Genomic DNA, 24,198 nt, shown 5'->3' with positions numbered 1-24,198 from the left:
ATATGTGTGCTGCCTGGGAAGTATTATACTGTTTTTTGCCCATATAGTTTTTTATCTAATCTGGCCTTCCAACCATGAGAATCTTTCAAGAAATATACTGATGATTTATGTAAGTCCTCAGGACTATTTAGTGGCTGTGTGTGAGCTGCACAGATTATTTAAATGTATAAGGAATGTAACCTGATTATCTTCTTGGCTGTAAAACTGGGAGCAGCTTGAGAGCAGCTGTCTGGAGACAAGGCAGCCCAACAACAGGGTCATTCACTGAGGGACTTTGGGCTGTGCTTGCAGCCCATTGCTTTGGCTTTTGTACTCCTGTCACAGCTTCCCTTTTTCTTCCTGTATGTCAATCCAGACCAAAATAAATTTTCATTTCCAGAGGGAATCCTTTGAGGAAAACACTGAGATGCTGCTGGCATTGCGTGGCTGATACACCCTATTCTGAAAACCCTGGTTGCAAAGTTAATACAGGAGATCCCTCACTGGACAACAGGGATAAAGAATTGACCCAGCCACATTGCTTGGGTTCAGCCATGCACTCTCAGCCCTCTTCTGGATGCTCATTTGGCACAGAAAGAGTTAGCAGTGGCATGGGGAAAACAAATGTGGCCTCACAAGAACAGAGGCCACCGTTCTTTGCAGAGGGGACTCTAACCCCATTACCTGTCTGTGGTTGTAGGTCCTGGCATGCTGCAAGTGTTAATAGTACCAAAGTCTGCCTCTGTGTATGTGTACTTTATTTAAGTAGGAATCAGAATACTTCTGGGCCAAATTTACAGTGTGTCTGAATACATGCTTGTAGGCAAATGTATATTGTTGTAATTGTACACTTGCACACCCACATTTAAGGGAAAACATACAAATATTTTGGTGCAGAGAAAGGAATCACTTTCCCCAGTGCTGGACCTGCTGTCCCATTAGGCAGTATATACTGCCCCTTACAAGGTTAAAAAATAAGACCTAAAATATTTGACATTGTTGTTACATTATTTTAAATCTTTCTTTCACAATTTTGTAGATCCATATCAGATTCTTGGACCAACCAGCAGCCGACTTGCAAATCCAGGTGAGAAGGGATTTTGCTGATTTAAGAGGATTTCTCTTCATTGCTAGTGTCCCCACTTCAGCTTTAAGGGCAGACCTGGAAAGCAATATGACCAAATTTACCACTCTTCAGTATGACTCAGTGGGAACTGATGATACTCAATGTGTTACAAGATTAGGTGTCTAAATTACACAAGGGTGGGACTGTGGTCACAGATTAAGACACATAAACTCATGAATCTTAATGTAGATGCCTACATATGAGCTAGGTATCTTATTTCCCATGGTACTCATTAGAAACCTGGTTAATATAGTTCTCCGTAGAGAGCTATTCAAATCATTCTAGAGTAGATGGTTACAGTCAATCTAATACCTCATTAGTTGTTTGAACTCCTCATATCAACAGTTCACTTCAGTTTCCTAAATATCGGGGTTTTGTTAAGTGTTGTAAGAGATCCCATCTGACCTTCAGGTACCCCTCCAGAAGGGCATGATTCTCTCACCCATCTGCATCATATGTGTCCCAGATTCTGCTAATCTACAATACAATGCCCTACTGACCTTGTCAAATACAAAATTTTGGGATGAATAACTGAAACCAGCAAAAATATATAGGGAAAAAACAGGAAAGTAAAACCTATTTGCAAAGAATAATTGGGTTAAGCACTTCCAAAAAGATTTCCCACTTTAAGAAGAAGGAAACAGGGTGCATTGTGGACAGGGACTTCTAGCATTTTTTAGGTAAAGATGAGGAACCTTGTTGGTGAGTTAATGCCACTGATTGTGAACTGTGCAGATGTCACTGTTGCTGCTCTGGGTCCGCAGGACGCACTGTGGCCATACACCACTGTAATCAACATCATAATCTGCCACAATGGATTGACATTGTACATGCCACTTCCCTTTTCCCTTGCTCTAACAGCCACAGGGCTGAGTGTTCATGGGTCCACATTGCAGGGCTCCTCAACCCTCAGGAGTGGTGTTCCTTCTTACAAGGGTTGTATGGCTTTTCAAGGCACAAAATTGCCAAAATACTCATCCATTTCCTTTCAGTTTATCCCAAGTGACATCAAAGACAGTTCCAGATTAGTTTACCTTCTAAACAGTTTTGCATGGTGTAGGAAAGCAATTAAGTAAATCTTAAGAATAAAGTTTTCCAAATGTCCTAAGGCATTAGGTTTCCAGGTGACACTGATCTTAACCAGACATGAGGGACTAATTCCCTTTAATTCATTCATAAACCCCAGCTTTTACAGTTCTGTCAAGCGTCTATTTGGTAGCTTTCATTATTGTGGAAGACACTAACATGATCTGAATTCGGATACTTTTTTAATATTTGGATATGGAATTTCTATCCACCATCATTCCTGTGCTTTAACATGTTTTGTCTGTTTATAAATTGGTGGAATTACTCTCATTAAAAGGAAATTGACAGCAACCATTTATTTTCATAGGACTATATATTACATTTGGAAGGCAAGTGTTTATGTTAGAACATATGTTGGATTGCTTATTCAAAAATTTGGTTTTTGTCCAATGCTGAACTGTTTATTGATTTTCGAAGGCTAATCCTCTTGTTATGTTTTGTGTATTAAAACTTGCATGCCTTGCTCATACCATGGATTCTTTTGTTTGTTTGTTTACTTAATGCATGTTAATGGAACAGAAGAAATTCATTAAGGACACTTTGGATAAATATCATTTAAATGAATATGGGTTTCAGTTGCACTGAAGTATAAACTGCTAATGGATTTCAGATGCTACTATAGCTTAATATTATAATTCGCTACTATAAGCTTTCTAAAGAAAAACTTGTTTATTACACCCACATATCTGGTTTGGAAAAAGAAAAGAAACCCAAACGATTCCTGGTCAGAGATGTACTTAGAAGTTAGCACATACAAACTGGTTGGCACATTCTGCTGACATTGTGCTTGTGAAACAGATTGCCTTGCAAGCTGCTTCAGCTGTATTTTGCATCATTTCAGTACTGCTTTATTAAGAAATGCTAAGCTTTTAACATGAACATCAGTGGCAAGGCCCTTTGAAATCTGCTTTCAATTGCCTAAAGTGGTCAAATTTTGTTCCTATAACTCTGAGCAACACACGTCTGCAAAGTTGACAGCAGACTAATAATTTTCTTTTTAAGATTAAATTGGCAGAGGAGTGAGAAAAAAACAGTAACAACTTTTAAAGCCTCTTCGATAATCATTTAGGCTCATTTGACACAGAACAATGGCAAGAATGTATTTTATGGACCTTTTCACTGTTCTTGCAAATGTTTTCTCCTATGGTTGTATGCAGTGCAACAGCAAGCTAATAAGTTTCCGTTCTGCATTTCCCCAAATGCTGCAAATGAATGATATGGTTTGGCATGAGCCCAGCTTTCTCTAAACTTCTCCATTTTGTGTAGGCTTATTCCATAGCAGAGAACATTTAGTTGCAACACAACTCTGTGAGAACAAGCAAAATGTTACGCAAGTGAAAGCTGTTTGTCCTGAACTTTAGAGATTAGCTTCCTAAATGAGCGCTGTATTATTTCCCCATCAATTGTCTACACTGAATGACATTAGGTAACTATTATATCTCCATGTAATGGCATTCTGCCACTCAGATGAGGGAAAACATGACACATTACCATTATCTCTGCTCTTAAGGATTTCACGAGACAGGGCTGGGAGAAATGGGACTAGTTAAAAGTAAGAAGTAGGAACCAACGTTGCAACATTTCCTAATAGGGTCCCATGTGAGACCCTGGAAGAACTGAAGTCTTAACGCTGTTAGTCGCTGGTCCTGACATTTCTATTTCATTTCCCCCCACAGGGAGTGGGCAGATACAACTGTGGCAGTTCCTGCTGGAGCTCCTCTCAGACAGCTCCAACTCCAACTGCATCACCTGGGAGGGCACCAATGGAGAGTTCAAGATGACAGACCCCGATGAGGTGGCTCGGCGCTGGGGGGAGCGGAAAAGCAAGCCTAACATGAACTATGACAAACTCAGCCGTGCGCTTCGCTACTACTATGATAAAAATATTATGACTAAGGTTCATGGTAAGCGCTACGCCTACAAATTTGATTTCCACGGAATCGCCCAGGCTCTCCAACCTCACCCCCCAGAGTCGTCCATGTACAAATACCCATCAGACCTCCCCTACATGAGCTCCTATCATGCGCATCCTCAGAAGATGAACTTTGTAGCTCCCCACCCCCCTGCTTTGCCTGTAACATCGTCCAGCTTTTTTGCTGCCCCTAATCCATACTGGAATTCACCAACTGGAGGTATCTACCCCAATACCAGGCTGCCAGCTGCTCATATGCCTTCTCATCTTGGCACCTACTACTAAGCGGGAAAAAAAACAACACCAGAAAAAGCAAACAAAGACACTTCTCGCTGGGATACAGTCCCTGATGAATTGCCATAAACTCTATCGGAGTACATGAATTGAAAGTGCCTAAAGAGACAAGTGAATGTTTGGCTGGGAAAAAAAAAAAAAAACACATTAAAAAATAGATGTCAAAAAGACTCTTTGTAGTAGGGATTTAAAAGAGATATTCGAGAATTATTAAGATACTAAAATGTAATGTATATGGGCATCGACTCTGTGGACCAAAAAACAATAGACTATTGTAGGTAAAAGCATGAAATGATAAGGGAAACCTACGAAAGCTAGTGGTCTTAAAAAGTTGATAAGCTTATGTGTAAAGTTTGATATCTTGCTAGTACAAAACTGGGACTATACTACAGCAATATAAGTCTATAGTGACCTAACATACAATATACGAATCAATAGAAAATAGGGGAGGAAAGGGGGGAGAAAAAAAAAGGAAAAGAACCTACCTGTATTTAAAAAACCAGAAACATATCAACAAAAGAGACTGATTTAGTGTGGATGCTGATTTGGAATATAACATCATTGTTTTAGTTAAAATCAAATGTGTTCCATTAATCAGTGTTATCAGCTACTCAAACTGTGAAGACAACCCAAACTTTAAGATTCCCTGACAGTATTACAGGAACCCTGAGCCAAACATTGGAAATGAGAATGTGCTGAAGGACAAGTGTATGATTGTAGATCAGAGGCCTGCACCTGACAGAGGAAGCAGAAGGGAAAAGGAGGAGGACAAAGGTGGTGAGAATGCGAGAAAAGAAACTTCTTTACCAGTAGAGCCTGAAAAGACTGAAAACTTAGTAGCGTTGGGACTATGAAGAAACGGTTGTTTGGACTTGTGCAACATATTGCTCAGTATCATACCATTCCCAGTATTACATGAGGAACAGACTTGATTTATAGTAGTCAGAAAAAGTGGAAAAAGGGAAAAGCAGAAGAATTCAAAAATCAGAATATGCATCTCTCTTTTTTAAAAAAAAGTAAAACTGGAATTGTGTTGGATATTTAAAAGTTACCAGTTAGAACCTCATCATTATTAAGGGAGTTTGTTTTCTATTGGTTAAGGCAAGAGACAACCCCTGACAGCCAAAATCAGAAACCACCTTAGGTATTTTTGTTAGGCGGGCGCCAGTTTTTCTTTATCGAGTCGCGAACGCTGTGCGTTTGTCAGAATGAAGTATACAAGTCAATGTTATTTTTCCTTTTTATATAATTATTATATAACTTATGCATTTATACACTACGAGTTGATCTCGGCCAACCAAAGACACAAAAAAGGGACAATCAAAACTATTGTGGCCTTGAATTTTAACTCTGTATGCTTAATGTTTACATTATGAACGTATTAGTACTTAGAATGCAGAATGTATGTAATAAAATAAGCTTGGCCTAGCATGGCAATTTGGATTGACACTGTAGTTTACATTTGCATTTGCATTTTTAGTGCCTGACACACCTATCAAATCTCCTACTTACCATGGTAAAATACACTATGCATTTTAGTTTAAAATTTTGGTTTGTGAAATTTGGAAATCATGAAAATGTTGGACCAAATAGCAATGCTTAGCCTGAGTTCAAAGTGGACAGGTGGTGTGTATCTTCTTTTCCAGACAGTTCTGCTAAAATACTTGCAGTCCTTCTTTAACAGTGCCTTGCCATTCTTGTCCTGAGCTTCTTTTGCCCAGAGATTGCAACCGTGCCCAATTCTTTGACAACTTCATGGCCAAGATTGAAAATGAAGTCTAAAGGAGGCCTCTAAGGATACCAGAAATCATCTGATACCAGAAATTATCTTTTGTTGCCATCAGATTAAGTGGCATGATCTCAGTCTGAGATGTATTTTCATACTGAATCATATGTTGAATTACCATGCCCCCTTGCTATTAATACATACTGTATCATTATTAGTAAATAAACTGAATAATGAATAGCTTCCATTATTCCTTACATTAGAATGGAGTGTATGGTAGCTTGTTAATCTGTCATTGTAGTCCATCCTGGCTGTTTACAAAGGGCAGGATATTTTCTTTCTGTTCTAGATTTAGAGGCTTCTCACGCTGTACTGCAGGCCCCAAAACTACATCTGGTACGTAATGGCATGACTCCATTTTTTGCAACAACAGCTGAAGAAGTAGTCTGGAAAACCAGCATTGACATTTATGAGTGACTTTCCACAGCAGGCAGTGTTTACTGCAGAGATCCTAGGCAGCTCAGACCTTCGTTTCCTTCTTTTTTGCTGTTCTTTTTTCTCTTTTTCAGAAAAAAATGGGTGTCGTTTCAGGTTTTATAGCAAATATTCTGCATATCCGTTTTGTGGAGTGCTAATTGATGCTGCGCAATGGGAGCCCGCTTGCTGGACTCTGGTGTTACGGGTATCTTGGTGGCAGTTTGTAAGCACGGGATTATATTACTAATGTTTGAGACCTGAGCAGTGGCATCATAAGCCTTGTGATGGTTTGGGAAATAAGCACTGTAACTCTGCGACCCTTAAAAAATACAAACTCACAAAAAGGTTAGGAAAAACTGAACTCTTGGAAAAGGTTAGTCACTCACTATTTTAGAAAGTTATGGCAGGCACACCTACATGCTGACTATAAGAATAATAGTTTGCCTTTCAGTGGAAATACATCTACAGATGCTTGTTATCTACTTCACGTGTACTTCCAGCTCAAAAACACTGTAAGTGTGTTGTTGAACCACCTTTTAATTAAACACTTAAAAATCCAGATAAAACAGCTGGCTTTGTTTAGATTGGCAAGGACATGCCCGGAGGCCTCCAAAGCATCCCCAGTGCTCACATAGCTGCCTGCAGGATTTCCAAATTGTGTTGCCTGGCTGCTATCATGTGCAATGGGTAAAACACCCTGACATAAAAAGGTTCAAATCTTGGGACAGGGATGGAGTTACAGGAGATGGTGTGATGGAGGCCCTTCATGATGAAGAGCAAAATCCTATAGTAAGCCACAGGTAGCTCACTGGTGAACCAGTTCAAGACACCTGTCTTAGAGCTACACCTTTCCCCAGGAGCACCTCACAGTTTTTCCAGAAACCTTGGAAAACCTAGATTTTGCAACACTGAGGATGAAGAGGAGAGTGAAGTTTGGAGAGACCCTACTGCTGCTGCATTGAGACAGGTGGCTCTGCTACTTGCAGGGACTCCCTACCCCACAGGCAGCAGCCACCCCACAGGGTCTTCTTGCTGGGGGGGCACAAAGACTGGCCCAGTGTTCCAGGGCACTGGGTGAGGCAAAACAGGCACTGGACCTGTGGTAGTGTCTCTGATATTCACTGCCTGTTACCCAGTCTGGCTCTGCTACTGGGTGCCAGGAAGACTAGAGTGAGGCCAGAGTTTTAGGGGTTGGTTCCCAGGTCAGACCACGACAAGGGATGGGCCCAGTACAGCCAAAATGCTCAGTCTCAAGATCATGGGAGACATTCACGTGAGACTCCACCAGACCTCAAGACCTCGGCTGGACGTGCCATCTGTTTGCCATTTAAGCACATTGATACATGTACAACATGGCCCTGAAGAGTCCACACTTCTGCAAGTTGGTCAGGTTGGTAACTTTGACTCTTTGTTTAAATTAGGGCTTCTTTTAAAGTCAGTTGTCAGACAAGACTCAAACCATATTACAGCACTCTGAGGACCATTCTGAAAGTAGAAGCTTTATTTTTCCTGAAATATAGAGATACACGTGTGTTTTTCTTTGACCAAGAAATACACATCTGTCTGAGAAGCTACACTGTAACATGGGAAGTGATAGTGAGAGAAGTTTTAAAAATAAAACTAGGAAGCTCAAATTTCACTCTTCTCAATCAAGATATTTCCCCTGATATTAAATTGGTTTTACTGAGTGTATAAAAACTGACTTTAAAGGATGTATTTTACAACACTTGTATTGTGAGTCTTCAGGGAAGATCGACAGAGGTTAGGACAGCACAGCACCAACTGAACTGAATTCCTTCATTCCCCACACTTTCCACATTAAGGAGAGTCCATGTTTGGTACCTCAAATGGCACATGGTTCTTAAACTGCCCACAGAAAAACAGGGATCATCAGTGATTTAGACTTTCTTCTGCAAACTCTTCTTCTTTAGACTCTTTCTTACACCAGCGAAGATCCAATTTTAATTTTTTTTTTTTTTATCATAGATGCATTAAAGAAAGTTTTAAAAGCCACTCTACCTTATATGCTTAATGATCCCATGATATTTTTCTGTGCCATCATCTCAAGTTTTAGTCACATCAGGGAAATGTCCTTGAGAATAGTCTCTGCTTACCTAAATTGCTGGTAAGTCAGAATGGTACCTCATCTTTCCAAAGGATTCAGTTAACTCATCCCTGAATTTTAGCTGCTCACTGAAGAAATACTGATGCAACGCAAGTGCCTAATTCCCTATCTGATCAGTGGAGGGAACCTTCAGATATCTTCACAGCAGATCCTGACTGCTTTTGGGAACTGCATTAAGGAAATTAGGGGCCGCAATGGAGGCTCATTAGGACTGTGGCTGGTCCTTGGACTTGGCTCAGACCTTGCTGACCATCAGCAAGACAAGCCCTTTCATGAGTGACAGGTAACCCAGTTATCTGGCAGCAAGTCCTGGTGGAAAAAAGCAGACCTTTCTCATGTTTTCTTGGTAAAGATATATATTTTTTTTTTTCCCCCTCACTGAATTTACTGGATTTGTCACATCCCTCTCTGAGTTGGGCTGTTCAGAGAGCCCTTCCTCACCAGAGCTCAGCTAAGAGCTCATAGCACTTAGGGTTTAGAGCAGTCCACCCTCCAGCACTTGACGTTACACTAAGTGAGGTGAGAGCTAAGGAGTCTGTGAAGCTTCACCCTTCATTAACTAGCACTATGGCCCTCTCTCCATAATGAGCACTGCATATACATGCACCTGGTCAAGGCATGAAGCTCTTGGCTATGTACTGCCTCATGCCTCTCACCTTCTGGTTATGTCTTGACCTCTGTGCAGACCATACGAGTGGGTCACACCAGAGTTTCAGCAAGAGAAAACATGGGCTCTGGGTAAGCCACACCATTTTCACATGAGGCTGCTCGGAAGGATGTCTTGCCCCCCTGCTTGTTTCCAGGCTTCAGCGGCAATCTCAAAAGTGGCTTGGTTACACTGCTGCCCTTTGAGCTGTGTGACCACTCCTTTGAGGCACTGGCAGCTAAGACATCAGATGCATGACTCAGTGAGAGCCTTGCTTGAAGAACAGGGATCACTTGGTGAGATGGTTGATGAGGAGATTAGGCCAACTGGTATGTGGAAAACTGTTTCAAAGTGTAATGGTCATTCTTGTTTAGAAAGGCATATATTTGCAAGAAAACTAAACAAAACAGACAAGCTGCTTAGGCTAGGAATTGCCTTGAAATGTACTTTTAAATCACTGGACTTCTCAAAACCAGGCTCAGAAAATTTATTGGGTTGTGTACCAGACTCTTGAGCCATACATATTTTATAAAAGAACAACGGTCAGAATAACTTTGCACACAATCCTGGAAGAAGTAGTGAGAAAGTCTCCTTGGGAAACCCCATCCACCCCCTCCACTATTACAGAACTGTTTTTTACTGTACTCTCACTGATGTTTCCTTAACCCTCTTCTCATTTGAAAAGATCTCGACTCCAGGGTTTTTCCACCCATTGTCTTAACACAGAGGCTAATACATATCATTGTCAAAGAGATGAGGGGTTTTTTTTTTGTTTTCCTGCTATTTTTGTTTTTTTCAATTTATTCTGATTATGCTCCTCATGCATCACACTCAAGAATTCCTCGTCTGCCTCAATGTTTATGGCTTTCCAAATATTTGTAGTTTGTTATCATGCTCCCTTTGACTGGATGTTAGCCAAGCTTAGACATATTCCACTTCACAAACCTATCCCTCTTCTTCTTTGATAATTGCTAATGGGTCCTTTTTTTTTTTTTTGACTGTCTCTGCACATGAGCAGGCCTGATGTCTCCTCCTGCTGTCTAAACCATTTTTATGACTTTATGACTTCTCTGACTGCCACCTCCTTCCTATTGGAGCCTATGTCTTTCTCCCCAGTCAAGCAGTTAAAGTGCTTGGAACGCCACCTGGCTGAAAGTTCTCCCTTGAGCAGTTAAAAACCCTTTTGCCTCTTCAACTCTGGATGATCTTCCATGTTCTTCTTCACTTGGAGAAGTTTCTTTCACATGAACTGAAAAACCTCCTTTCCTCAGATCTCAGTTCTCTCCACCAACAGACTACGAGGAAGATTTTTCCAAACTCTTGTGAACTTGCTGCACTAATTCCACTATCTCATCTCACCCAAGTGTGCAGTGTTTATTTTGACCCTGTTTTGTCTGTGTCCCAGACAGGCTGGCAGTTGCTTCAGGCAGAAACTGCACCTCCACAGAGCCCCCGGCAGTGTGTTGCTGCCTAATACTAAATAATCATAAGTAACATTGATTAAAAAAGTACCTATACATTCCCTTTTTCTTCATGATGGTGTCATCCTTCTCCACTGGAAACTTGAAAGCTGCTCTACAGAAAATGGATACAGAATTCTTAAAACTAGTTGAGGCACTTGGGTTAAATGACTGCCGTGGTCCTTTTAAGCTTCAAAGCAGTCCTAAGAAGATATAAAAGACAAGTTTTAAGTTTTAGACACACCTTTCACTCACTCCTTTCATATATTTTTGCAAAACTATTTACCAGTTTGTATCATCAAACCAGCCATGTAGACCCCTTGGCTACCTGAGAAATGAGCGCAGGACTGCGAGGAATTATATGTGGCTTCAAAGACCACCTTCCTGCAACCTCCTGGAGAAGAGCTGGAGGGCTTGTGAAGCTTTTAAGTACATCTGTAACAACACTGACAACTGAAATAGTCAATTTAAAAATAATGTCCCTTTTCCCTTGTGGGTTGAGGAAGGGTATGCTCACCTGCAATATTCTAGCCAAAATACAAGGGGAAGAAAAAAAAAAAGGAAGTCAAAATATCAATTTGTTTCATGCTCAACAAATTATCCCATGCAGTCTAGTTCTCAGAAACACTAGTCTGATACATCAGTATATTTCAGTTTCCTGGGATGAGAATGGCATTCAGATGACCCAGCCATGAGTCAAATTCTATTGTGTTGGTTATGGTAAATACGGATCATGATTAACAGATGTTGCTTTGAAGTGCTCATATCTTTAAATATGCAAGACTAATAAATGCTGGAAGAGGCTGTATTTTTAACCAAGACTAGCTGAACATTTTCCATTTCAGCTCTTTCTTCAAGGACAGAGAGTGAGATTGTTTTCTTCTTCCAAGGTGCTCTGAACATAAATCCAGGAAATGTGTATGAGGTGCTTGGACATTGCGATGGGCTCATATCCTAGCGCAGATAGACAGCTCATAGCCTGGCTTCCCAGGGGACTGAGGTATCTGCTCTTTCCCTAAATGGCTGCTGGTTATGACTATGGAAAAGTTGTAAGTGGCTCTGTATGCTTGTTAACAAGTTGTAAACCTCCCACCATGATTTTCCAAGGAAAAGACAGAAAATAAAGTCTAAAGCAAGTGACACACAGCCTTTGGAGCAGATCAGGGCTTGATTCTCGAAACAGGTGTGAAAATAAGTGTTGTTGCCTCGGCTGTTCCCGGAAGATCAACCTGAAGGAGGTGGTAGAAAAGGGGGCATAGAACCAGGGATGAATGGAAATGTCAGACAGAGATATTATCACTTGGGCTTGGGAAGGGGAAGGAAAAATAGAAGAAGGAGACCAAATTCAAGAGGGAAATAAGAAGGAAAAGAGTTATGAAGAGCTGTCAGAGGGGGCAGTAAAGTGTCATGAAACTACCCCTTTTGTTAGCAGTTTGTGGAAAGGAGTGTAAGTGGACATTTAAGACATTCTTGCAGGGATTGCTCAGTGCTAAGTGACCTGATTTGACAATGTTGACATGAGATCAGATCTGAGTTGTCAGTAAACAGAGAGCCAACCAGAAGATCAAAACATGGGCTAACAATGCGAAGACAGCAGTCAAGGAGGTTGACTTAGCTCAACCTCTCCTCCCACTTACAGAAAGAGGAATTGTATGTGATCAGAGGATGCCACAGAGGTTTCAATACCTGGCAAAACACAAACAGGTTATTTTCCTACATAGGCATGGAAAGTGAAAGATGGATCTGAGGGATGTGGAGATGAAAACAGCAACTGCACATCAAGAGGTTAACAGAAAGAGATATGAAAGTGAAAGAAAAGGACACTACAGACCTTATTGAATTTAGAGGTCTTAAACAACCGAAAAAAGGCTTAAAGAGAAGACAAGGTTGGGTTTAATTCAAAGAACTGAGTTCAAAAGAGATGCAGGAGAGGAACTGTGATGCGTGATTTGGTAGGAGGCAGGTTAGTACATCTAAGCTGATGTGAGAGCTAAAGCCACCTAAGCTGAGGAGTCAAGGGAGTTTACAAATGCTGTACGTCATTTCTTTCTGCTCTTACCACTTCAATGTATTTTCAGCTAACATTTTGTTATAATTTCCACAAACATTTCATATCACAACTTCATTACAATGTTGACTGCACAATGAACAGCTGTGAAATAGTCTTGCCAATGCTGGTATTTTGCACCAGTAATGTAGTATTCAGTTCCACTCACTGATGAGTGCTATGCAAAATGAACTAACTAGCATTTTTCATTTCTTTAACCACTTACTTCGACAATTAAATGTATTGCATTGCTAAATGTATAGTATATAATAAATCATTGCAGCCTGTATAAGAGCACCAAATGATTCATCTCTTTTGTTTTGTCGCAAGCTGTATAAATGCTGGGTTAGTACTCTCTAAATGGCTTTGTTCACTCTTATTTTAATTGTATACCAAAAACCAGTAGAGTTTCATGCATACAGTGTGTGTGTCCCACTATCTGCCAAATCAAATATGCTCACCTTTTACAACTAAATGCAAACCACAGTGAAAGAATTTATCATAGCAGTTTATGGGGTGGGAAACCAGTCACTGTTTTAAGATTTTTGATGTCCCACTGTAACTACTGGGATAGCTCTTGAACTGAGACACAGTAGGTGCTCCTAGTTATGGTTGCATTTCCATTCCCCTACTTTGGCTAAAAGATGAGACATTTGGCTTATGACTCAGTCATCTATTTCTCGAAAATGTCTGGTGGGCTTTACTATAATGATAATCATCTTATAGAGAGTCACTGGGGTCTAAGATGCCCTTTTTCTTCAGTCTTGGCATAATACAGTGTACAATTAGAAAAACTGGAAGAGGTAGAGCAGATTTATTTAGTCAGAATATCTGGCAAAATGTACTTGGTTGACTGATGATAAGGCTTCCAGAACACCTAAAGTAGCTCAGACTCCGATATTGATAGACTTACCATAGGATTTGTATTTCTGAGTTGCTTAGATGTTCCAGTAATCCTTCCCTGGTGCTTTGTCATTTAACAAAGTCACATTCATTCTGAAGGACCTGTGGAGGTGATGCACCCTCCAGCACTTGTGGAGGTGACAAGCCCTGGAGGTGATGCACCCTCCAGAAAAGGCAGCTGTCAGGAGGTAAAATGCCACCAATGTTCAGTGTTAAAGAAAAAGTAGTTCATCAAAGCACTTTTCAAAACTCTGATTGATAGCTTTATGTCCCCATGATGGGGGCTGGGGTGGTCTCGACAAGAAAAAGAGCTGGAAAATTATGTAGATGTGGGATTGCCCTGAATGACACCTGAATGTTGATGTGCAAATGTGACTTTCTCAAGCTCTCCCACACAGAGGGAAATACAGGCCTTATGGCTCTTGGACCTCAATGAAAAATGACCAAGCACTATTTAACCCATTCTGCAGGGCTGCTGGGGCCTCTGATGGTATAAGTATATACCAGATGACAGTATAAATGTAACTACTCCTACATTCTTGGGTTTCTTGGGTGTAACTACTCCTACATTTATACAGTCCTAAAATTACATTTGGCCCTTTGAAGGCAACCATGAGGCTGATGTGGCCCCCAGTGAAAATGAGTTTGACACCCCTGGTCCAGGCAGTCACCTATTTCAAGGTTACTGAGCATCTGCAGGGAGGGAGAAGCACTTTCACAGACTGCGAAGGTGCTAATGAGTTTCCTGTGCTTCTGGCATTGTCTGACTGCCAAGTGATCTGGGCAGAGTTGCGGTTCACGGTGAACCATAGGAAGAATTGACAGGCCTACAGGGAAGGAGCGGTGCTCCCATACACCTACTTGGCCTTGCATGGTTTGTGCAATTAGCCTTACAATTAGGCTTCTGGAGACTCAGACTTAGTCACCTGCACCTCCTATAGAAAGAGGTTATCTGGACATTTTCTGGGAGCGATGTGATTTGCTTGACTGTTAAAGTAGAGGGCTCAGCCTGCAAGTACTTCATGCCTCCACTTTGACCCTTCCTTATGTTACACAGTGACTTATTGAGTCTGCTCCTGCAACTCCTCCTGTGCCTTAGCTCAGACTTTGAAATCCAGAAACCATGGCTCTAGTGGCAGCAGCTAGAATCCCTGACTGATCAGTCCCTACAAGGTTGCTCACAGAGCTGTCGGTATGCAAGCCATTGGGTGTTTTTCTCTTCAGCAAGAAAATGTCTAAAAAATCTGTTTTAAAAAAATACAGAAACTGGTAAGTGAATTTGAAACCCTCATATTACTGGCAACCATGTGCCCAGGGTGGATCGCTGGGGCAGGGCTCCTGTGGCTGTGCTCCTGCAGAGAAGTGGTCAAGGTGGGCTGCCAGGCTGGGGCTAAACCCACAGCCACAGCTATGCTGGCAGCCCTGGTGTTCAGCATCTCTGGGCTGTGGACAAAATCTACATATGCTGCCAGCCCAGCCTATGCCAAGGGCTGCTGGGGCAGAGGGATGCCAAGTCAAAACCTCCTGCTTTCTGATCTTGCATGGCCACTGTGCTCCTTCTATGGTGAGGTTCATCTTGGGGCATGAATTTGTGGGGTTGAGGCTTTTGCAGGCAATGGTCTGCCGAGCAGCCCCATATGCCCCTCAACTACTCCTGTCCCCAGGAGGGAGGGCTGGACACGCTCAGGCAGGAGTCAGGGTTTCCCTTAGATGCCAGCAATAGACTGTGTGCGTGCATGTGTGTGTGTGCGTGTGCACATGTGAGTGTGTAGTTTCCATGCCCCTAATTCTCCCTGGTAAAGTCTTCCCATGATCTTGTAATTCCCAACTAGTGCTCTGTATTATTGAGTGATCCACGGAGTTTTGCCAAGGTGTTTATAACTGGATTTTTGAGGGCTATGTTTTGCGAGACAGATCATATTCAGTCTCTTTGTCCTGTCACTTTCCTCCTGGGCTACAGCTGTGTGATCTGGGACAACTGAAGGCACAGGACATTTTTGGCTGCCCTCTGTATTTCAGATGCTTCCTGAAATTCTGTTTGAAGGTTTGAGCTATGACTCTCACACCAGCCTGGAGCGGGCTGCAGTGCTGAACCTGGTCCCGACTAGGGTAGCCTAAGGAGAGATGGAGGTGTTTGAGAGTGGGAGGTGAAGGCAGCGTGGGCTGGGAAGGTGCCACAGACTGTGCTGTACCTGCTCTGCTGCCCCGGTCTGACTTCACACTGCTGATGTATCACACCACAGGAGCAATCCTGCTGCTCCTCTGGCAACAGCTTGTATGTTTCCCATCCCCTCAGTAAGTCCCTGCGGTGTGGGTGACAGTGTGATCACCCCAAGGACAAGTGGCCTCTAGCCCAGTGCTCATACCCTGCTGCAGTGCTGGCTGGGTCTCCCTGTAGCCATTGTTGAATGCCACACTGTCCTACTTAACCTGGGACACAGTCCTGCTCATGAAAGTCAGCCCTGGTTTGTTTCCTCAAACTGCTGTGATACCAAGGGATCCGGGAGATCCTGTACCTCCAGCCCTGCCCTGCACATACCTCAGCCCCAGTGACATCCTGCTGCCCTGGGAGCCAGGGACCTGCAGTGCAAAGCCAGAGCTGTTCTCTTCAAACGTGTCACGGCATATTTGCCAGTCAAGGCATATTCCTAATTCCCCCAAAAGATGGCACTAGGATTCACCAAAAGTGAACCACTCGGCACCCTGGATATTTTAACATCTCTGAAAAATGATACAGGGGTCCTCTGTGGTGTCCACACCTTGCCTCCCCGTAACCAAGGGATGGCCGCATGGAAGCCTACAGCCACCACCTCCCCACAGCAGGTCCTGATGTGGTTCTAGGTTATAGGCAACAAAAACAGAGTGAAAACTGATTTGCCACCTGCTGAGAGTCCACAGCAGGAGGGGATGTCTTTCAGTAGGATGAAAATATCCCCTCACATACATCCTGTTGTTTATTTCTAAGGCAATGAGAAAAACAAATATACAATATTGGGATTAATGTTTTTGTATGTTGACATTATCTGCTGTAGTAAAACTGACATCATTAGGATTTTTACTGAGAAGTTAATTATTTTTCAATTTGAGCAACACAGCCCATAAACCTATGTCTGGTAATTTACGCTATGTTTTAAGGGTATTTTTGAATGCAAATGATTCTACATAATGACAATTTCAGAAATATTTTCATGATTAAAAGAATAAAACTCATGAAAATAACTTCTGGTGAGATTATTTTTCCTTACAGTTTTTACAACATATTGAAGAAAGCTTTTTATCTGTCAGTGAAGCAATAGTTTTTAGCCTGAAAAACAATCTCCACTCCAAGATAATGGACTTCTTGTATTCATTAACATCTCTGATAGAGCCATCACCTGAATAGCTGGGATTTTTCTTTTCGTTAAAGAAAAATGATAGCATCATAGCTCTGTAAAAGAAAAAAAGTTAATGCACGCAAATGAAGGGTTTCTAGAGACAGCAGAACTCCAAGGCTGAAAGTGCTGTCTCAGTGTAGTTAAAATGGAGGGGGCACCTTGTCAAAATGTCTCACCTTCCCAGGCAGCTCAGCAGCCTCCAAGGAATATTGAGTCCCACAATTGCCCAAGCAATAGCAAATTCAGCAGTGACACTTCTTGCAGGAAGATGTTTTGTTTTACAAATGCCAGTGTCTCCTAAAAGACAGACGTCTGATTCACATGCGTTTCCAATTTCTTGGACCAGAGGTCAACATATAGTCGTCCCTACCATTAGTAGCCCAGAAAAATGTCTTTTTCCTCTGCATGTTACTGCCACTAAAGCATGATTTAAAGCACAATGACGAAAGGTAGTTTGAAGACTGTACTTACCCCTGAACTAACCCCGGTACTTCCCACATGATAGACCTGGACAAGGTGAGGTCCTTGCAATGCAGATGTTCTTCTAAGTACACAAGCTTGGCGGTGTCAATTGAGCATGTTGCTGTCCCTGGGCTTTACCCTATTTTAATAGTATGCAGTATGATCTTTGTGTCACACATTTAATTGCCCACTGCTTTTGTTGTGTTTAGCAACACACTTTTGCAACTCACATCTTTGGGTAAGAAGGTGGTCGGTTCAGCAGTCTACAAATCACCATGCACCCCTACAGTACAGCTACTAGTGAAATAGTGAAGTGGTGACAGTCTCAGAGGACAGAACTGCTCTGGGCTGGATTCACTCATAGCCCTTCTGGAGGGCCACAGTATGCTGCCTTGCTGCCTTTTGTAAACTCAGGAGACCTTGGGACAAAAAAGACACACACACACAAAATAAACAAAAAACAAAACAAACAAACAGCACTAAAAAACCCAAACAAACAGCAACAAACAAAACATACGCACCAAAAAAAAACCCCACAACCACCAAACCGAACCAACAAACCAACCAAAAAAGCAAAAAACAACAATTAAAAGAAGACTTTACAAAACAGACCCTGATAGTAGAAATGCGCTGTGTGAAGAGTATATATTTAGGATGCTTTGGAACTAAACGGGTGGGCATGGGGAAAATGAGTGTTTTTAAATGTCTTGACACTAGATGGAGTGGTGGGTTAGTGCAATTGCCTCTGCCGGAGACCGCCGGAGGCCCTGTTTTGAGCACATTTCAGGCCCATTCTAGGGTTTGGCAGGACCGTGCATGTTTGTCAGCCTCTGCTTAAGAGGCACCGGGGTCTGCAGGAGCCGTGTGGTTTCAGGTCAGGAAGCGAAGAGGTGTTCAGCTGTTTGCAGCTCTGCCAGTCTGCTACAACTCCATCCCTGCTTCTCCTTCTCTCACTTTCATTACTAGCAACATTGCCCAGAAATTACAGAAAAAACAATTAATTAATTATAATTTAATTAATTATCAAATCAATCATCCCCAAGAGAACAAGAGCTAACCTCTAGTGCCAAAACAGACACTGGATGAAGTCAAGCTCTGCTGTGCACGTACGCATGTGCTGTACGCACAAGTCAGCTCTGACTGACACTGATGGGACCTGCTGCGGGTGCGGAATTCGGCACGTGTGCGTGCACAATGCTGTACCAGGGCATCAGTGCTTCATCTGGCAAGTGCTGAGCTGCCGCCGGGAGCCGCGGGCGCTGGTCGCGCTCGCTGATGTCAATGGCAGCAAATGGGATTCAGAGCTTTGAGGATGGCTTGGCACCTCAAAGGCAGGAGGCTTTAATGTGGTTTCTTGGGTGTAACTGAAAGCAGCTTTTGGCCCAGATGAATGAATACTTTTTGCCTTTGTATGTGCACTGATTTTTGTAATCATTCTGTTAAACACGTCTTATGGAGCACAGTAATTAAGAGATCATATATTCTGGTTACTTCTTCAGAAGCCATTGAGTATGGTTGTTCAATATGTGATTTTTTCCTCTTCTGAAGAGATGTTTGCTTTTCTGCATCAGCACATGTGCTGGCAGCGTACTGAGGGTCAGAACAACAACTTCTGGGAGGATTTCCTTCGTGATGCTGTGAACTAGGCAGACTAAATCCTACTGACCTGTGATGAATTCTGTGATCTTCAGCCACTTCAGCAGTTTTGGTCATTCTCTTGCTACCCCAAGAAGTATCCTGAGCACACTTTAAACCTGTCCTGGTTTTTGTCACTTAGCTACATATTAGACTTTTCAGTTCTATGCATTAATGGTCAAAACTGGGACATCACGACAGAGAAAAAGGTGCCTCCGGTTGAGGCGTTGCTTTATAGCTCATGAAGAACAGAAAAGAAAGGAAATATGTGTTATACTAACTGAATAAGGCTTTCAGCACAATCTCTTCTAACTGTTATTTCTTAAATGTCTCTTTCTTTGGTCCTCACAATGCAAACCCAAACCCGAGCCTTCCCAGAAGAATAAAGATTCTTCTAGCATGGGAAAGATGTCCTGAAAGTTTGAGCTTTTAAAGCCTATAGAAAAATACATATTAAAATTATGCAGAAAAAAAAAAGCTCAGGGGGGGGAAGAGATATAAGACAATTATCATAATAAAATGGTTATGAGCATGATTTCACCATCACAAATGCTGAAGCAGGAATTTGCAAATTTTTTTGTCATTCATCAAGAGGGAAAACCCTAGACAATTGGCTCAGAACTATTTTTTATGAAGGCAAGTTTAGTTTGCTGCAACTACTGGATTCAGTTTTGAGATCAGCAGGGACCAGTTGGTTACCATGTCTTATCTGCTTCATTAGCAGAAACCACACGATTTCATCCAGCTACTTCTGTAATGAACTTGACACCAGAGAAACAGGTTCTTAATTTTTCATTCGTATCTAGACAAACTACAAGAATTCCTGTCACTTTGAGAAGTTTTAGCACAAATGTATATTTCTGCCAGACTTTCAGCAGCTAATATGTTTGTTCCTCTTTAGTTCCTTTATTTGTTTACTGTCTACAGCAAATATTATGTTCTCCTCTGTAAAAGTGCCTACCCTCCAGTCAGGGAATGAGAAACAATCCCACATCCCTGAGGTGACTCACACATCTCGTGGACACTGAATCACCATTAAGATGAGGTGAACATGTGGTGTGCAAAGCGGAGGCTGGAGCATTTTCAGCCAAAACATTCAGAAGACACTGGTACACATTAAGGAATTCACGGGAGGGAAAACAAGCAGCTTGTGAATGATTATTTACAACCCAAAGGACTAAACTAACAATTCCCAAGTGCTTCTGGTTGGAACCCCCCTTACAAACCACTCATTTTGTGTGATCCCAAAACCAGAAAGAAGTACAGAAAATTCAACTGAACTTAACCTAGCTCTAGTCCACAACCCCTCCTCAGCAGGCCTCACTCCAAATTTGGTCACTGTTAGGGTAAACTGTTATTTTCTTAGCACTATGAGTGCTAGCAATACAGAGGTACACTGTTGTACGCCACATACCGCACAAAACTCCCTTTGTGCCCTGAAAATGAGGTTCTGCTGTGCCCACTGTTCCCAGGAGGGGGCTGGAATCAGTGGCACAAACCCCCAAGAAGAAGAGGCTGCAGAGCTGTGATGGAGGCTCCTGCTTCCGAGTTTCCACATGCGTCCAGGTTGAAGAGGAACAAGGATGACTCTCTCACCAGATCCCCTGCCTGGGCATGAGGCAGCAGGAAGCCGTGTTTGTGTGACCAGTGTGATGCCAAGCAAAGCTAGCTCCTCACAGGGGTCTTAGCACCTGAGCTTGAAGGCAGCATCATGTCTAGACAAGCACAGGGTGCCCAGCAGCACTGAACCCAGCAGTTGCGGTGGCACAGCACAGAACAACGTAAGGGCCCCGCAGAGGCTTTTGGAACTCCATTCTTGAGTGACCTGGCCAAGGCTATACTGGAAGCACACTGAAATTGTTGGAACTGAGTCACAGATCCCAGCACACACATACATGGTGGATGCTTTTAGAGCTTAAAAGCAAATCCTCTTCAAGAGGCCCTTTTTTTTCCCCATATGAAGGTAATTTGGGGTGATTGTTTTGTTCAGAGTTGGATACATGATGTTTTGTTGTTGCTTGAACTGAGAAGTTCATCTGTTAAACACTGTTCCAGCGCTGTACTCGATTGTGTCCAGGTTAATAGACGAGCCTTTGTCAAGGACATTATGCAAACACATTTCCACAAGACATTATTGTCTGGACACATGAGCAAATATTTGCCTAAAAAGTGTAACTGACTATTGTTCAAGAACTGCCACCTGCCCCTTGGTTTTCTGGCACTCTTGTAGGAGGGACTATGCTTTACAGCATTGCCTTCAGCCAACATTTCCACAGGAGCCAATTCTTGACCAACAATTAAGTAAATATTCAGCTTGCTGTCTTTGTTTTTTTTTTTTTCCTCTCCCCAAGGCTGCATTGCCCTTTTATAATAAAGGAAGTGTCAAAAAGAAAAGGAGAAAAGGTAACCAGCCTTGCTTCAGCAATAGCAATGCAGGGAGTTGATACACATGGGGAATGATAGCCAAGCACAAGGGACACGCTGGAGTAGTCACGAACAAGACCAAGCAGTAACACAAAGGACAAGCTCCTCTGTGTTGTCAAGTTTGTTGTGTCAGCTGAAGCTGTGAGAAATGATGACAATCATGATGCCAGGGGATGGACGTACAAAAGAAGACTGTGCAGCTGTCTTGTAATATGTGGTACGTGACATGCCAGGCACCTTGAGCAGAAGCCTTACAACCTCCTTTGGCATCTCCAGTAAGGCTGCCCCAAGCTGCAAATAAATGACTTCAGGGGTAAACCCTTGGTCACCCACCTTAAAGATATATTTATACAGACATACGTTTTGGAAAGGTACACTCAGTTTCAAAGTAGAAAACCAAATATTTCTGTTTGAGAATCTATAAGTTAAATATTTGGATGGTTAACCATTGTCTTATCAGCCCTTTCTGGTTGCAATAGTTCAATAAATTTGATAGGAATTCACCCAATATGGGGTCAATTAAAATGGATATTTTTTTGCTTTAAAACCTTTCTGTGAAAAATGGTTTCATAGAGTTCCAGTCATGGCAACTTTATGATTGTCCAAATGGAGTTTTTTCATACTTTTATCAACTTTGTTTCAAATTCCTTCTCCCAGAACCGAGTGATGTTACTGCCAGGCTGAGATGTCCCGTGGGTTTTGTGGAGGTAGTCACTAGCTAGAAGTAAGAAATTGCACTATAAACATTCCTTTTTTATTTGCTCAGTGTAATAAAACCTTTTGGTACCAGTTAGCAGAAATTAGCATTTCTTTTTGCATCTATCAGATTTCCCAGTTGATTAGCTCTTGCAATTCTGCTGACCTCCAAGCTCAGTGGATGAGTTTCTTCGATTTTCTTTGATTTTTTCTTCCCTTCAGGCACCCACTAACTGCCGAAATTGTCCTGTCTTTTCAGAACTTCACCAGAATCATTCTGATCTTGATCATTACCTTCCCACTTGTCCTTGTCTCATTGCAAAAATATGGCTTATGAAATTCCTGCTCTGCTCAGGCCTGACTGTACCACCAAAATAGCTTAACTTCACCCCATACTCTTTCTTCTACATTGTCACTGAACCCCGCCCCCCCCAGCCATCACAACTCTCCAGAATTATAGTCCATGAATGATGTTGTACACAAGACAATTTGTGGCATCTCTGTGCTCATCATCCTTACTCATATCCGAGGATGACAAAAGTGGAGTGGAGACACCTGTGTTTGTGTGATAGGACACACATACTGACCTGAGGCACTTAACTACCATTATCTTTTCCCTTTGATCTGTTACTGTATTTCTGTTATGGTAACCATTGATGCTGTTGACAAGAAGAGTAAAATGTTACCAAAACTTTCCCAAAATAGCCTCTTCTCCATCACTCAAGAAGCCTTTTTTCAACACCAGCTGTCAACTGCCCACAGCAGGAAATGCTTCCTCCAGTGTGTTTTCCTCCTGAGGGACTGTCAGCTCTGAAACATACCATTGTGCAGAGCATGGATTCAATACACAAAAGGCTAAAAACTGCACAGCATCCTGTCCTTGCTATTCATAAAGTGGAGTCCTTCTCTCACTCTGCAACACGATGAGAGAGGCTAAAAAGAAAACTGTGGATGCCTAACCCAGTAATGCCATTGTCGTAGTGGAGTCGCACCCCTGAAGGCTGAAGCCCGTACCAAAGGTGAGCATACTGAAAGCAGAACAACGGTTAGAGAGCTGACATGCCCGTCACTGCCCGGAAAGAAAGGGAAAAGAGATACTGAATTATTTCCTTGCACAGGGACTGCAAGATCTCCTAAGCTGAAGGGATGAGAAGTTCTGATGAGCTGTAGTGATTTCTACTAGCAGATTGCTATCATTACCTTACCTACCTTCCAAACAAATTTCACATTTGCCCTTCACTGTGCAGGTGACATTTATTGGTGTGGCACTCTAGGTATTGTATGGCAAAGACCTTGGCAATGTCTTTGCTGTCCAACCTTCTTGCAGAAGGGACCAGACCTGAGTGAAGGTGGCCTGCTACGGATTGCCATTGAGCCATCAAGAGTGTGACTGGGGTAAATACCAAGAAATATCCTCCTGCTGCTTACATTTAGTCACTGATGAGGCTGCACTAGACTGTAGCATGCTGTGCCCTCTCTTGGGCCTAGGTAAATCCAACAGTGTCTTTACTGCCAGTTCAGGAGCCAAGAGAGGCTTGTGCAAAGGTTTCGCTGATGAAAGAGGAAGTAATTTCTTGATGCGTGCCAAGGTTATAATTGGGGGGATATGCGCAACTGGGAAAAACCTAGACTTTTCTTCACTTCTCATGGGGAGATTGAGAAGCTCAGTCGCCAAGTATCTGTTGGGAGAATCAAGAGGAAGCAGAGGTGTTTATTCGCCAAAGGAAATGGGAGGGCTCGGCGGCAGCAACAGTGACATTACGCAAGCGCGGGGCATGCACAGGGCCGTGCTGGGACTCATCCTGTTGCCTTGACAGAGCAGGAAG

At 42.4% G+C, this 24,198-nt stretch overlaps 1 protein-coding gene across 4 annotated transcripts in view; it reads left to right on the top strand.

Moving 5' to 3' along the window:
* The window catches only part of ERG (ETS transcription factor ERG), a 147,307-nt gene extending 140,944 nt beyond the window's left edge, over positions 1 to 6,363 (top strand). For all 4 annotated transcript variants that reach the window (XM_065862044.2, XM_065862030.2, XM_065862038.2 and 1 more), the window contains 2 exons: positions 1,019 to 1,066; positions 3,868 to 6,363. In XM_065862044.2, the coding sequence (XP_065718116.1) occupies positions 1,019 to 1,066; positions 3,868 to 4,388 (569 nt within the window). In that variant the 3' untranslated portion in view covers positions 4,389 to 6,363. The remainder of the gene's footprint in view (positions 1 to 1,018; positions 1,067 to 3,867) is intronic.
* The last annotated feature ends 17,835 nt before the right edge of the window (positions 6,364 to 24,198 follow it).

The sequence above is a fragment of the Patagioenas fasciata genome, chromosome 1 (assembly GCF_037038585.1).
Source record: "Patagioenas fasciata isolate bPatFas1 chromosome 1, bPatFas1.hap1, whole genome shotgun sequence".
NCBI classification, from domain to species: Eukaryota; Metazoa; Chordata; class Aves; order Columbiformes; family Columbidae; genus Patagioenas; species Patagioenas fasciata.
This window is presented reverse-complemented; position numbering and strand designations above follow the sequence as displayed.